Source organism: Notolepis coatsorum, assembly GCF_963971535.1.
Source record: "Notolepis coatsorum genome assembly, chromosome: 3".
Lineage (NCBI taxonomy): Eukaryota > Metazoa > Chordata > Actinopteri > Aulopiformes > Paralepididae > Notolepis > Notolepis coatsorum.
In genome coordinates, this window is record NC_140167.1 from 34,986,197 (window position 1) to 34,999,448 (window position 13,252).

At 43.2% G+C, this 13,252-nt stretch overlaps 2 protein-coding genes across 4 annotated transcripts in view; one reads left to right on the forward strand and one right to left on the reverse strand.

Annotated features, from left to right (window-relative positions):
* Nucleotides 1-337: 337 nt before the first annotated feature.
* On the reverse strand, nucleotides 338-7,642 carry LOC311225764 (E3 ubiquitin-protein ligase TRIM39-like; the record flags this gene model as incomplete). The annotated part of the gene is made up of 5 exons (XM_084311158.1): nucleotides 7,514-7,642; nucleotides 7,177-7,233; nucleotides 2,028-2,524; nucleotides 1,048-1,497; nucleotides 338-952 (listed from the first exon to the last, which is right to left on the reverse strand). Exons 3-5 carry the CDS (start codon nucleotides 2,520-2,522, stop codon nucleotides 338-340), a joined length of 1,560 nt encoding a protein of 519 aa, XP_084167284.1. The 5' UTR covers nucleotides 2,523-2,524; nucleotides 7,177-7,233; nucleotides 7,514-7,642.
* LOC311225522 (RAS guanyl-releasing protein 1-like) overlaps nucleotides 6,670-13,252 on the forward strand; it is a 50,250-nt gene continuing 43,667 nt past the window's right edge. For 2 of the 3 annotated variants that reach the window (XM_084310840.1, XM_084310839.1), the window contains exons 1-2: nucleotides 6,670-6,911; nucleotides 7,566-7,741. In XM_084310840.1, coding sequence (XP_084166966.1) covers nucleotides 6,721-6,911; nucleotides 7,566-7,741 — 367 coding nt within the window. In that variant the 5' untranslated portion in view covers nucleotides 6,670-6,720. Of the gene's footprint in view, nucleotides 6,912-7,548; nucleotides 7,742-13,252 lie in introns of those variants that run through there. The other variant, XM_084310841.1, reaches the window with a different exon arrangement.

The window sequence follows — 13,252 nt, forward strand, 5'->3', positions numbered from 1 at the left end:
GTTGTGTTAATTGCAGCTCAATGAAATTATAAGGTAGAAGTCCCTATAAGACAAGGTGTAGTGTTAATTGCAGCTCAATGAAATGATAAGGTAGCAGTCCCTATAAGACAAGGTGTAGTGTTAATTACAGCTCAATGAAACGATAAGGTAGCAGTCCCTATAAGACAAGGTGTTGTGTTAATTACATATCAATGATAAGGTGTCAGTCCCTATAAGACAAGGTGTTGTGTTAATTACAGCTCAATGATAAGGTAGCAGTCCCTATAAGACAAGGTGTTGTGTTAATTACAGCTCAATGATAAGGTAGCAGTCCCTATAAGACAAGGTGTTGTGTTAATTACAGATCAATGAAATGCTTGGCCTCCACGTCATAGAAGGATATCAGGCCCGCCTCATAATCCACAAACACCCCAATCTTTTCCAGATTCCCCCTTAGGAGAGGAATGGAGAGATGACTGACAGCGCTGCATCTTCCATCTCTAAACCTTATGATCCAGTATCCAGTATCAGGGTTTTGTTTCAGGGCAATCCCCTTCCTGGTGATGGACAGTCTGACCAGTCCTAACTCCCACTTAGTCTTCCCTTCAACCTGAACCTCGTAGTAGAATCTCCCTGCAGAAAAGCCCTCCTTTCCCAAGACGGAGTAACGCCTATCAAATCGGTTTGGGTATGTAGGTAATGGGAGTAATGGGTCGCCCTCTGCATTCCTCACCCGTTTCCGGTCGTCAGAGAGGATGAGCCAGCGGTGAGCCGTGTCCGGGTCTAGGGTCACGTCCACAGCGTACCTCTGCTGGATCCTCTTCAGCTTCACGTCTTCAGGCAGATCAACCATGTCTTCCATGCGTTTCAGCAGCGTCTTCGTCTCTTTACCGAGTGTCTCCTCTAGCTGCCCTAGAGCTCTACGAACTGGCCCCCTACACAGGTGACTGCTGACACTGACCTCAGACCAGTCCTTGGTAATCATAGGAGTGAAGATGGGTGGGACACTGGGACAGTGTGGAGGAAGTGGAGGTGGTCCTCGTTTTGCGAGAGCTTCTCCATTTCAACCCTGCTCTTCTGCAACTCTGTGATCTCCTGTTCCAGCGCTGAGATGAAGCCTTCAGCCTGTTTCTCTACTGCTCTCTGCTCAGCCTCCATCAGGTCAATGAGCTCAGCCTGGCTCCTTAGAATGGAAGCTACCAGAGCTGTGACGACTTCAACGCAGTGTACCATCTCCTGCTCCGTGTCTTCCTTGTTGAGCACAGCTGAGCGCTTGATCTCCTGAATCTTCTGCAGTCGCACCTGGATCATCTGCTCCACTTCTGTCTTTTTCTTCTCCAGCTGAGCCTTCGTCTTCTCATACCCTTCCTCTAAAGGGACTGTATCATGGGTCTTGTGCTCAGTGCACATGACACAAACACAGAGTTGGTCAGTTCTACAGAAGAGCTCCAACATCTTGTTGTGCTTCTTACACAGCCGGTCCTCCAGGTTCTCCACGGGGTGGATCAGCTTGTGTCGCTGCAAGTAGGGCTGCAACTAACGATTATTTTGGTAATCGACTAATCTGTCGATTATTTTTTCGATTAGTCGACTAATCTAACGATTATTTTTGTCATTCGATTAGTCGACTAATCTAACGATTATTTTTGTCACACCCTCAATCTCTGCTTCCTGTGGGCATGGCTCCTTCTCCAATGCATGTTTTACCTCACATGCTCAAGTCTGCACACCTGTGAATGTCACCCTGTTGTCCAGTCCCTCTGCCTTAACAGTTAACTTAACATAACATGATGATCCCATAGCAAATTAAAATAATGACTCATGAAACATTTGAATTTGGATCTTAAGCAACTTTAAATCAAAATGTATTTGAACAATCACTCATAACAAGATAAATAAATTAAATAATACAAATTAAAGTGGAAGTGTTTAAATAACTAATGCTCAATGGCCAATCTGTTCCTCTGCTTTGTCTTCAGCTGGACCAGAGCTGAGAAGCCACTTTCACAAAGATAGGTAGTGCAAAAAAATTACTAATCGACGCAAAAATTCTGCGTCGACGAGTTTTTATGATCGACGTCGTCGATTATGTCGACTAATTGTTGCAGCGCTAGCTGCAAGGCTGCGAATCTTTGATGAGGCTCCAGGGGGGTCTCACAGTATGAGGTGAGACAGACCAGGCAGGACTTCAGGGCCTGGAGTTCGATCCCAGGGCAGACGTCACAGGGCACTTCTTTCAGCTGAGCGGCTCCTTGGTTGGGACCGTCTGTGTTGGTTGACAAGTCAGCTATCAATGCAGCCTTCTTCCTGAGCTGCACAGACATCTCTGAGATCAAAGTATTGACAAGGAGGTCTGGTCTGGTCACAAAACACTTTTTACACAGTGGACAACAGCACTGGTCCTGCAGGGTGTCCCAGTATCTGGTGATACACGCCTTGCAGTAGTTGTGGCCACATGGAGTAGAAACCGGCTCTTTGAAGACATCCAGACAGATAGAACACTGGAACATGTCCTCAGACAGGAGACTGCTGGCTGAGGCCATATCTGGAGGAGAGGAGAAGAGAGAGGAGAGGAGAAGATAGGTGAAGACAAGAGAAGAGAGATGAAGATATAACCCAGGTTTCAGATTCATAACTATTTAGTTATAGGTACATAAATAGTTAATGCCATTGAATAAGAACATAAATAGTTAATGCTATTGTGTAAGAACATAAATAGTTAATGTTATTGGGTCATATGTATATTCATGGGTCATATGTATATTCATGTGAGGTTAACAACGCTTTTGACCAAATCCTTTGAATTGCCTCACTGCCCCTTTAAGTTACCTCAGAACGTGAGTTAGGTGTGCAGTTTGCGCCTTGCCTCACACAGATGAGATTAGAGATTGACGGAGAAGATACAAGATACAGGATACAAGAGTTTTATTTGTCATGGCATACAGGTATACAGTGAAATGCGGGTGGTCTCGCCCGCAACGATGTGCATAATACAAGTAATAATATAAGAGTCCAACCAATAGAGCGACATAGTGCAATAAACAAGTAAACAAAGTAGGCATATCGGTATCTGTACATGAGCTATTTACAGAGCATGCCACAGGTCCTGTGGCAGTGCAGTACACTGTTAGCTACGGATGAGGCATTGGGTCTTTATGTACACTGCTATACAATGCTATATTATACGATCTCAAGCTATACTATTCTTAAAGTGATCTTTCCTTCTGTAAAGTGTCCATGGTGTGAGCGTGTGCAGCATGAGTGTGTGTGTGTGCTCATGTTAAAGTGGCTGCTAGTGTGTGAGCGTGTACAGTGTGTGTGTTGTGTGTGTGCTCATGTGTGCTTGTGCGTGGAGAGTTCAGTGTTCAAGGCTCCGATGGCCTGGGGGAAGAAGCTGAGCCTAAGTCTCTCTGTCCTCGTTACTGGTGCTCGCAGGCGTTTGCCTGACCGCAGCAGCATGAACAGGCTGTTGTTGGGGTGGTGAGGGTCTTTCATTATCCTGCAGGCTCTGGATTTGCACCTCTTGTTGTATAGGACCTGCAGGGTTGGTAGTGCAATACCCGTGGTACGCTCGGCTGAGCGCACCACTCTCTGTAGGGCCTTCTTGTCCTGTGCCGTGCTGTTGCCATACCAGGCAGTGATGTTTCCAGTCAAGATGCTCTCTACAGCTCCGGAGTAGAAGGACTGGAGTATCTTCCCAGATACTCTGAACTTCCTTAACTGTCTCAGGTGGTAGAGGCGCTGCTTCGCCTTTTTTACAACTGTGTCTATGTGTGTTGACCATGTCAGATCCTCTGAGATGTGGAACCCCAGGTACTTAAAGCTGCTCACCCTGTCCACGGTGGCCCCGTTTATCCTCAGTGGTGTGTGTGTCTCCTGCTGTCCTCTCCTATAATCCACGATCAGCTCCTTGGTTTTACCAATGTTCAGGAGCAGGCTGTTGTCCTGGCACCAGCGTTCCAGTACCTCTTGTACTTGTAATACAACCATGTAAATATGAATCTGTGATTTCTATGTAATTTCTGTGGTTCTAAGTAATTTACGTCAGGAGTTCTGTGGTGAAATCCCAAGAGAATTGAAAGTAGAGAAGTAACCACACGGGGGCAGTCTTGAAGCATAGCTGGCCTCCTAACGCTGTAAATCAGTGTAAGTGTTGAGATAGGGTAGCAGGGAGTGCTGGTGTTGTCTAACCAGCTACCACCAGATAAGTTCTCATGACCTCACCTTGCTCTGCTAAGGCACATTATTGAAGCTCCAAGTAGCTCATTGTACTTTTCTGGACAGAATTCAGGGATGAGCTCCTTATCAATGTACACACATTGTGCAGAATGCTTCTCTGTTCAGTTTTATCAGAGGTTTACCACATTTTTCATGTCCATGTCGTGTCAAACATTAGACCACCGACTCCCATTCAATACGATTTTGTCTCAAGGGCCCCCAACTGATAATAATTTTTGTTGCTAGATAAGACATTCTGTATGAGATACCATTGGAGAAAGTGAAACCTATGATCAGAATAGTCATACGTATATTTTTTGCTTCTAGTCAAGTCAAGTCATTTATTTATAAAGCATGTTTAAAAACTCAAGAGCCAGCCAAAGTGCTGTACAGTCAAAGCTTAAAAAGACACAATACAAAAATACAAAAAGGCACAGCAGGACTTGACAGTACAATCAGACAATAAGACAGTAAGCCAACACACGGATAGAGTAGCACAAAGTACAATAGAGCACACAGGGGACAGAAGAACACAAGAACAGATACAAGGGGGAAGGGGCATGATAAAATTGCATGGGAGTGTGTGAGTTAGGGTGTGGGAAAATCAGGGTTTATTGAAGGCTAGGGAGTAAAAGTGTGTTTTAGTGGGGACTTAAATGTCTCCAGCGAGGGGGGCAGTTCTGATCTCCAGGGGTAGCTGGTTCCACAGCTTGGGGGCCACGGCCTTGAAAGAGCGATCGCCTCTCTTTTTTTAATCTGGTGTACGGGGGGGGGGGGCCGAAGAGTGTTTCCGCGTCTCTGATTGGCCAGGTCATTTCTGGTCATGTGACATGTACGCCCAATCGTGGGACCGCAAGTTTCTACACTGGTTAAGCTTAGGCGCTCGTTCGAAGTTGGTTAAGGTTAGAGTTTGTCTTAGAGCATGGCGATAGAACGCCTGCCCTGATTCCGACGGTTAAGCTTAGGCACTCTTTCGAAGTTGGTTAAGGTTAGAGTTTGTCTCAGAGCATGGTGATAGAACGCCAGGTAGTTTGCAGGCTGTTAGACCCGGAAATAGGCGCAGAACTTGCTGTCCCACGATTGGCGCACATGTCACATGACCTGGCCAATCGGAGCGCAAAACTCGAACGTGGAAGCACTCTTCGGCTGCCCAAAGTATTCACGCATGGGGGTTATGAGCCCTGTAATGTGCAGGGGTGCTGCACCCGGTAGTGCCTTAAAGGCCAGGAGGAGGGTTTTGAAGTTTGAAGTGATTATGGGACTGGGAGCAAGGCTAGAACTGGTGTGATGTGTTCTCTCTTTCTGCTGCCGGTAACCTAGTGAATGAAACACCAAAATTATACTATTTTTCTGGGGAATACCTGGAACCCACTGCAGAACCCCTGGGGTCCCCGGTTGGACCCCACATTGAGAACCACTGTTATAGACTGTACAGTGTACACTATCGCTAGTGCATTTGACAACATTATGGTTGCGTTGGTTACTGCTCCTCCTCTTGAACCTATCAGTCAAAGTCAGCTCCATATCCTGCAGTCAGATATGCTGAGTTCATATGACAACAGGTTCTGTATTGTTGCATCATTCCCGTATCATGGGTCACAGATGTTGTCATTTAGCATGGTAACATTCATCAGATGTTGGTATAATGACTCATCATCTATATGATCTGCAACCTTGTGCATTTTGAAAATAATAATCCCTATTATAGTCCACGGAAGTCTTTTATTTGAGAATGCTTACCAAAGGCAAAGGGTGTACAGTATAACAAGCCTATACTGCTGACAGGTAGTCCAGTGTATTCTCTATCTGGATAAGTGTTGTTGTGGTAGTTACAGGCACACAGAAAGATGGTGGTGTCTAGAGAGGATATAGAGAAGAGTTCAGGAAGTGGTATCTGTTCTACTGGGTTGGCACTTTGTCATATCTTTCACCTAAATTGTTTATAAACCTGCCCTCAACCCAGACACATTCTCACAGGGCCCTAGCTGTGTATTAAAATAGCAATGTTCACGAGCCATTCACAAAATGGACCCCTTACGGCCTTACCCACTCTTCCCCGTTCTACAGTCGAGAAACAATACCGTTTGATTCCCACTAAACTCACAATATAATATAATATCAATCAAACAGCATATTTTCATATCTGATAAAAAAATTTATTAATGTATTTAGCTCATCACAATAAATTTATAACTTAGTAAGTTATAGTAACATATTGCTTAGGTGTTGTTAATTAGCTTTTCCTATATTATTGACAAGGCACTTTGATTGATTGATTGAAAACCCAAAAACCCAAAACACTTTTGTCCAAGTGCGTGTCCGCCCACATACACATCCACACACGAGAGAGAGAGAGAGAGAGAGAGAGAGAGAGAGAGAGAGAGAGAGAGAGAGAGAGAGAGAGAGAGAGAGAGAGAGAGAGAGAGAGAGAGAGAGAGAGAGAGAAGAGAGAGAGAGAGAGAGAGAGAGAGAGAGATGCATCTTAATAATTTGTGTCATCCTCCTCATTGACAAGTCAGAACAATGGTGAGCTCACCGCCAGCGCACGGGCGCACACTGAATAGAGCACGCAATGAAATGCTTTCGTCGAAGAGAACACCGATGGACAGCCTAGTTCAGCCACTTGTTGCACAATACCTCGCAATGGGCTGTCAATCAAAAGAAAATAACCAAAACGGAAATATAACATCGAACGAAAAAGAAAAGGAACAGCCGTAAGTTAAATATTACTTTTATGTTTAATATGTTGTTATGTTTGTCTTACCCAACAACATTATAGGTACCTTATTTATGACCATCGTTCATGTAGATTAGCTTTTATTGTTGATTAAGGCTGCATTGTATTTCAATACGGACACAACATGTCAACAGGCTGCATCGAGTACGCACAACTTTAATGCGCGCGCTTGTGCACTTGAATACATATTTTCCTTATTTTTTTATATATTTTTTATATATCCGAACAAACGGTGTACTCACTGTTTACTGCTCATTCATTGGTTAAATAATGCATGTCCGCAATCAACTGTTATTTTCCTAAGGGAAGGAAATGGGAACAATGAATAATAGCATAGCTCTACTGTAGAATCCCACCAGGTGTCTGGCTACTTTTGATGTTCAAATAATACATTTCATTTTTGTAACGTCAGATAATATAAAAGACAGATTATAGTATATTTGTTACATGTGTCAGGATGGCTCACTGTCGTACTTTTTACAGACAGACACACAGGCACACAGACACACACACACACACACACACACACACACACACACACACACACACACACACACACACACACTTCTCACAACAAACCTGATCCTGTTCCTCCACCCCTTCCTTCTCCTCTCTTGTGTCGGCCCTGCAGGCAAGTGGCTCCGGGATGCAGCTCCAGGTCTAGAGTCTCTCCGCCCGGCTGTCCTCAGAGGTTCCACCGGCCCAGCCCGGCCCAGATGACCCAGGGCAAGGTCATGATGTCCCTAGGACACATCACCAAAGGAGCCAGCTGGGACGAGCTAATCCAGGCCTGCCTGCAGACCTTCGGTAAGTCGCTGCCGAAAACCACGGCTGTTTACTTTGGCAGTAGTGCTCAATGGTCTGATGATAATGTGGTACACTGTAGCAGGCTCCTACCATGTAGCCTGGGTTAAATGGCATGCAAAGCGATGGATTTTAGACTCTCAAATGTTTTTTTTTTTCTGCTCTCTTACTTGTCTTGCTTGGAGAAACCATACCGGTAGTGCTAAAGCTTCAGAAGTAGCAAAGCTGAGGTCCTGTTATGTGAAATTAGACTATTGTGTTCTATGTTTCCTGGAAGCCCCTGTGTTTTTCACCACATTTCTCAGCATCTATAGACACAACACAAGACAAGTATGGGCAGGTCTCTACGATCAAAGTGAGGGGGGGGCATCAATGGAAGGTTCTGAAATGGAAATCACTTCTCTGTTAGATGCAAGTGTTCCTGTTTAAATTCAAAGATGGCAGGTTTTCTGCATCGCTTGTGCCCAAATCTGTCTGTCTGATTGTTATGCTGGTTGCACTTTATGCAGTTGCATTGGTATGATTGAAAATCCAGACAGAAATGTGCATTGAAAACAATTATTATTTTATTAGTTTACAGATTTAAGTGTACTGTATCTCACAGTTTGGGGAGTCATGTATAAATCTGAATATGTTATCTTATGCAACTGGAATTTTTCATGTTAGACCAAATCTGATTAATGAGTTGGCTACAGTTGATAGATCAAGTAAAATCTCACTAAGTTGACTAGAGTGTTCTTAGAGTTATAATGTCTTTGACGAGACAAGCTTTCAAATAGTCGTTGCCTGGATACGAAAATTGAGGAGAGCCTTGGAGAGGCGGTACAACGAGCTGAACACAGAGTGACATCTCATAATTACATTTATTTATCAGGGGGTATAGTAGGGGAATAATTAGCTTGTTAGTCATTTAGAATTTATGAAGATTATGTTAAAATAAGTTAAAGAAATTATTGGAACCCTAAAAAGACATTATGCTATAGGCTATTTATTTCATGAGCAATGTGGTTTTAAAATACCTTTACTTTAAATGTATCACGGTATTTCCATAATTGATTGGTTGCTACGGTGATGGTATTGAGAAATATATGATGGAAATACCATGTTATTACCATTGGTATCATGCTTTAAATTGGATTATACCATGGTACTGTATTGTTTAAGACTTACAAAGGTTGTACCATCACATAGCCAGACCTCTCTCCACACTACGTTAGCTCTGTGCAGGAGAAAGGTATGGCAGATCCCCTTATCATTCAACAAAAATACTTCTGTGTTGTTTGTATTTCTTTAATCCAATCTGAATCATGAAGGTCAGGTGGAAGCTGTGCCGGAGGGGAAACCGGTCAGCAAACATGCAAGAGCGTCCCTTTTAGATGGCAAATTCTCTAAACAGATTCTTTAAATATCTTCAAAACAATCCACAGAATGAACCAAAAAGGCTTGCCTTAGTGCACAATCCAAATCTTTGACACGGAGAGTGGAAAGGGGACAAGAATTGGGAAGCTCGGAAATAGTCGGCCAATGGGAGACTAATACGTGTGGTTTGATCAAACTACCACAATACTTATTTTCACTATCATTGTGCAGATACAGTATGTGGTATATTCTCATAATACTACCTAATGTTCAGCAGTATACAAGTTTGACTAGAACAGATAGTCCTGACACGCTACAGCACGTCCCTGCTTCTCCTGCTGTACATCACAGGAGAACCCCCAAGGTCCTGCCGCCTGCCCACCTTTTCAAGTGTGAGAGAGCACGTACAAGCTATTTGAAGGATTACCTGATGGGTGCTTCATGCCTAGCCGAGCTGAAAGGTCAACTCGCCAAACAGCGCTCCTCAGATGCTGAGCACTCTTTGAAAATGCAGAGCACTATGAGGCGCGGATCAATAGCCTGTTGACCTCATCACTCGCTCGCTCTCTCTCTCCCCTAGACCACACTGCATGTTTAGGTCTATAGGGCTAGAATAATCTCTGTGGTTAAACAATGAGTGTAATTAGATATGCATCGATACGGATACTAGCATCGGATATCGGACCGATATTGGGCTGAAACAATCAGTTTCAGAGAATTTCCCAAATACTTCCAATCCAATACCAAGAACCATGTCAGAAATCAAAGCAAAGCTTTGCTTCCCTGGGACTGCTGCTTCCCCATTTTTAGCTGTCGGGTTAACCCTGGTTGGTCTAAGTCTCTATTGTTCTGAAAAAGTCATGGATGGGATCATTACTCAGCATCAGCTAGTACACAAAGTCAAGTTTGCCGATGTAAAATGTATGTCATGCAAAGCTTGTAAAAAAAATTCATGTAAAAAAAGAGATAAGCACTAGCCAGGCCCCGACATGGATTCCTTTAAAACAAAGGGATCATCCATCCCGATAGCCTCTGTCAAAACACGGAAAAGCAGCACACAGGCTAAAGAGGCTGATGAATGCATACGATAACACTAAAAGTAGGCCAGGATCTCCGTCCGTCCCCCTTCTGCAGGGTTTGTCATCACAGTATTCCTCCAGGCCTGGCTTAGCATCCGGCAGTTTTCCTAACTTCCCTGTGAGCAAGTCTGTCCAGAGGGGATTTCCTTAGTAATTAACCCAACACAGGGAGGGGTTAGCGGTTGGAAAGTTGTGAAAGGATGGGGCAATTGTTTACCTGACGTAGAGTCACACAAGGCTTCAATGTGCAGAGGAAGGCACTGGTTCAGTCGATCAACACTGACCTCGTTATTAAAATAATAATAATAACCTTACCTTATTTTAAGGTAAAGCATGTCTGTACGGGCTGATGATTAAAGCAACAAAAACAAAACACCATTTAGTCCAGTGAATTACAGGAGAGAAATATTGCCACAGTTTACATTTAAAATTGATTGACTTTTCACTGTTCACTTGGATCTTTTTGTATCATTGACATTCAACCAAATATGGAGATATGAATATGGTGATCAGAGTCGTGGCATTTCATCACTCATGATGAACGGTACTTTGACGATACTTTGCTAAAGTGGTTTGGTAGCTGAGGAGGTGAGTGTGCTGGCGAGGAAAGACGAGTGGGTGAGGTGGTAGAACTGCAGTTACTTACTGAAATTATTACATGACTGGTGAATTAATCACTGGGTGATGTATTAGTCCAAACAAAGCACTACATTCCAATGGCCATTAAAGGGGAATGCCACCCATTTTAAAAATCCACACATGTTCTTCCTGTGCCCCAGAACAGTTCAGTCAGCCAGTATGTGAACACACACACCACTCCGAAATCTAGAAATCAGAGAGGCCATGACATGTTTATGTGAGCTCTTACACACCCAAATTAGGTTTATATTTTAGCGTTGCTAGAAGGTCCGATATATAATTAAAACCACAACAGCAACATGTTATGACCACAAAGTCTGAACCCCATGCATTGATCAGCCCCAGATTTTACATCCCAGTGACATCACTGACTGGAAGCCGACTTCCAGCTTCAAGAGAGAGTGGGGTGTGTGTTCACCAATACTGAACTGTTCTGGGAATTCTTAAAATGAGTGGCGTTCCCCTTTTAATATAAAAATACATTTTCAATTTATATATTTAAATTACTAGGGAGAAATGAAAAAGATGGAAACGGATGATCCGCTGTGGCGACCCCTGACGGGAAAAGCCGAAAGAAAAAGAAGAAGACTAGGGAGAAATGATCAATTGTCTGAGTTGTCCAGAGGTTGCATGCCTAAATTTCCATGTAAATATATTTTTTTGTTCTATATTATCCCATCCCTAGTATATGCTGATTCATACTAGACTTGCCTAGGCTTGTTTTCATATTATTATTACAACCGTTCTAGCAGAGCTTATGACGAAGAAATCAGGTGATCCTGCACATTCCTTCAGTACAAAATTAATTTTCTTGACTTATTCTTAATCTCTGCACAGATACCATTGAATGCATTTCAGTGGTAAGTAGCTCAATGAGTATACTCTAGGAAGTGTACCTTCGACTAGGGCTGGGAGGTATATAGAATATGAAGGTATACCGTCATGGATCCATGCAAAGGTATGGGTTTTTACTGGACCATCCACCATACATTATTGTAAAAAATGAAAAAGACAAAAAAAATATATATATATATGTAATGGTTGTGACATCGTCACCTCAAACTTCGATGCCCCGAGGGAGTTTCAAACCTGGGTCTCCCACGCTGCAGGCAACAGCACAGACCGCTATACCAAGAGGTGAATTCAATGCTTTGCAATGTGTCTATCTGTCTTTTGAGGATGAGAGTGAGTTTAAACCATAGCACCGCTACTCACCCCAGTCACTTCACAACATCTGAAGTCCTTTGTGACTGCGCTTCGCGATACCATCCGTTACATATACAAACTGTATATTTTAAAGTTAATAAAGAAAAAAGATTCCTTGCAGTAGTATTTAAACAGTAAAAGAAAATGTGCACTGGAAAACTATACCGTCACATACCTGTATACCCTCAACACTAGGAAAATATCGTGATGTGATATTTTGGTCATATCGCCCAGCCCTACCCTCGACTACACCACTGCTTTGCTGCTTTAGCAGTCCGTATCATCAATGCAGTCATTTACTTGATTATTTTAGTGCAGCTCCTTCCCAAACCTACAGAGATTGTACTTTATTCCTGCTTGCGAGCAGGACTGGACTGACTTTTCATTGACATTGCCTGTCGTTAGGTGCAGAGATTGTAGCGCGGTGCAAACAGAAACACGCCCCGTGCAGGATATGAGGGCAGGATTAGTCAGCTGGTGGAGTGGCCCATTGCATATAGATAACAGAGATTAGAAAGAAGCATGTTGCCATGGCGTTTTGACATATTTCCAAGGTGATGTGGTTGAGAGTGAGTCGTGGAAACCTAATGTCCTTGGCGATAATACCAGCTGTCCTTGGACCTTTTAAAGGGGAACACCACTCAAATTAAAACTGATAATATGTTATTTCCATGGCCTAAGACTGTTCAATCAATATATGTGAACATCTCTCCCAAAGCCAGAAACCAGAGAAGTGTAAGAATCAAACTTGTGATGTCATCAAGTATAACGTCTGGAGCTGCTCCTTTGACAATGGGAGATTTTGTGGACCCACATTTTGGGATTTTGTCATTTTCAGTAATTTCTTTGTCCTGTCTTAGACGAGAGGAATAACATGTATGAATTCTGAAATTGAGTGTAGTCTCCCTTTAATTAAGCATTACATCACGCGCAGGAGTGGTTTGTGAACAATAAACCATGCCTAGGGGTGGTCGTTAGGCCCGAGGCGCAGCCGACCATGGACATGTCCGTGGGAAGCTTTTATACAACTGCCAGATTCATCCAACCTTATTTCTATACAATAAACACACATTAATCGAAGATTTATTGAAAAAACCATCCGCCAGAAAAAGTAGTTCCCACAACTACAAAAAAGACAAGTTGCCTCCATGTGGAAGCAGCTTGAAGTGCATCCAACCAAACTAACACATCCAACTGTGTGTTATTGGAATGATTGAGAGAAGTTGCCTCA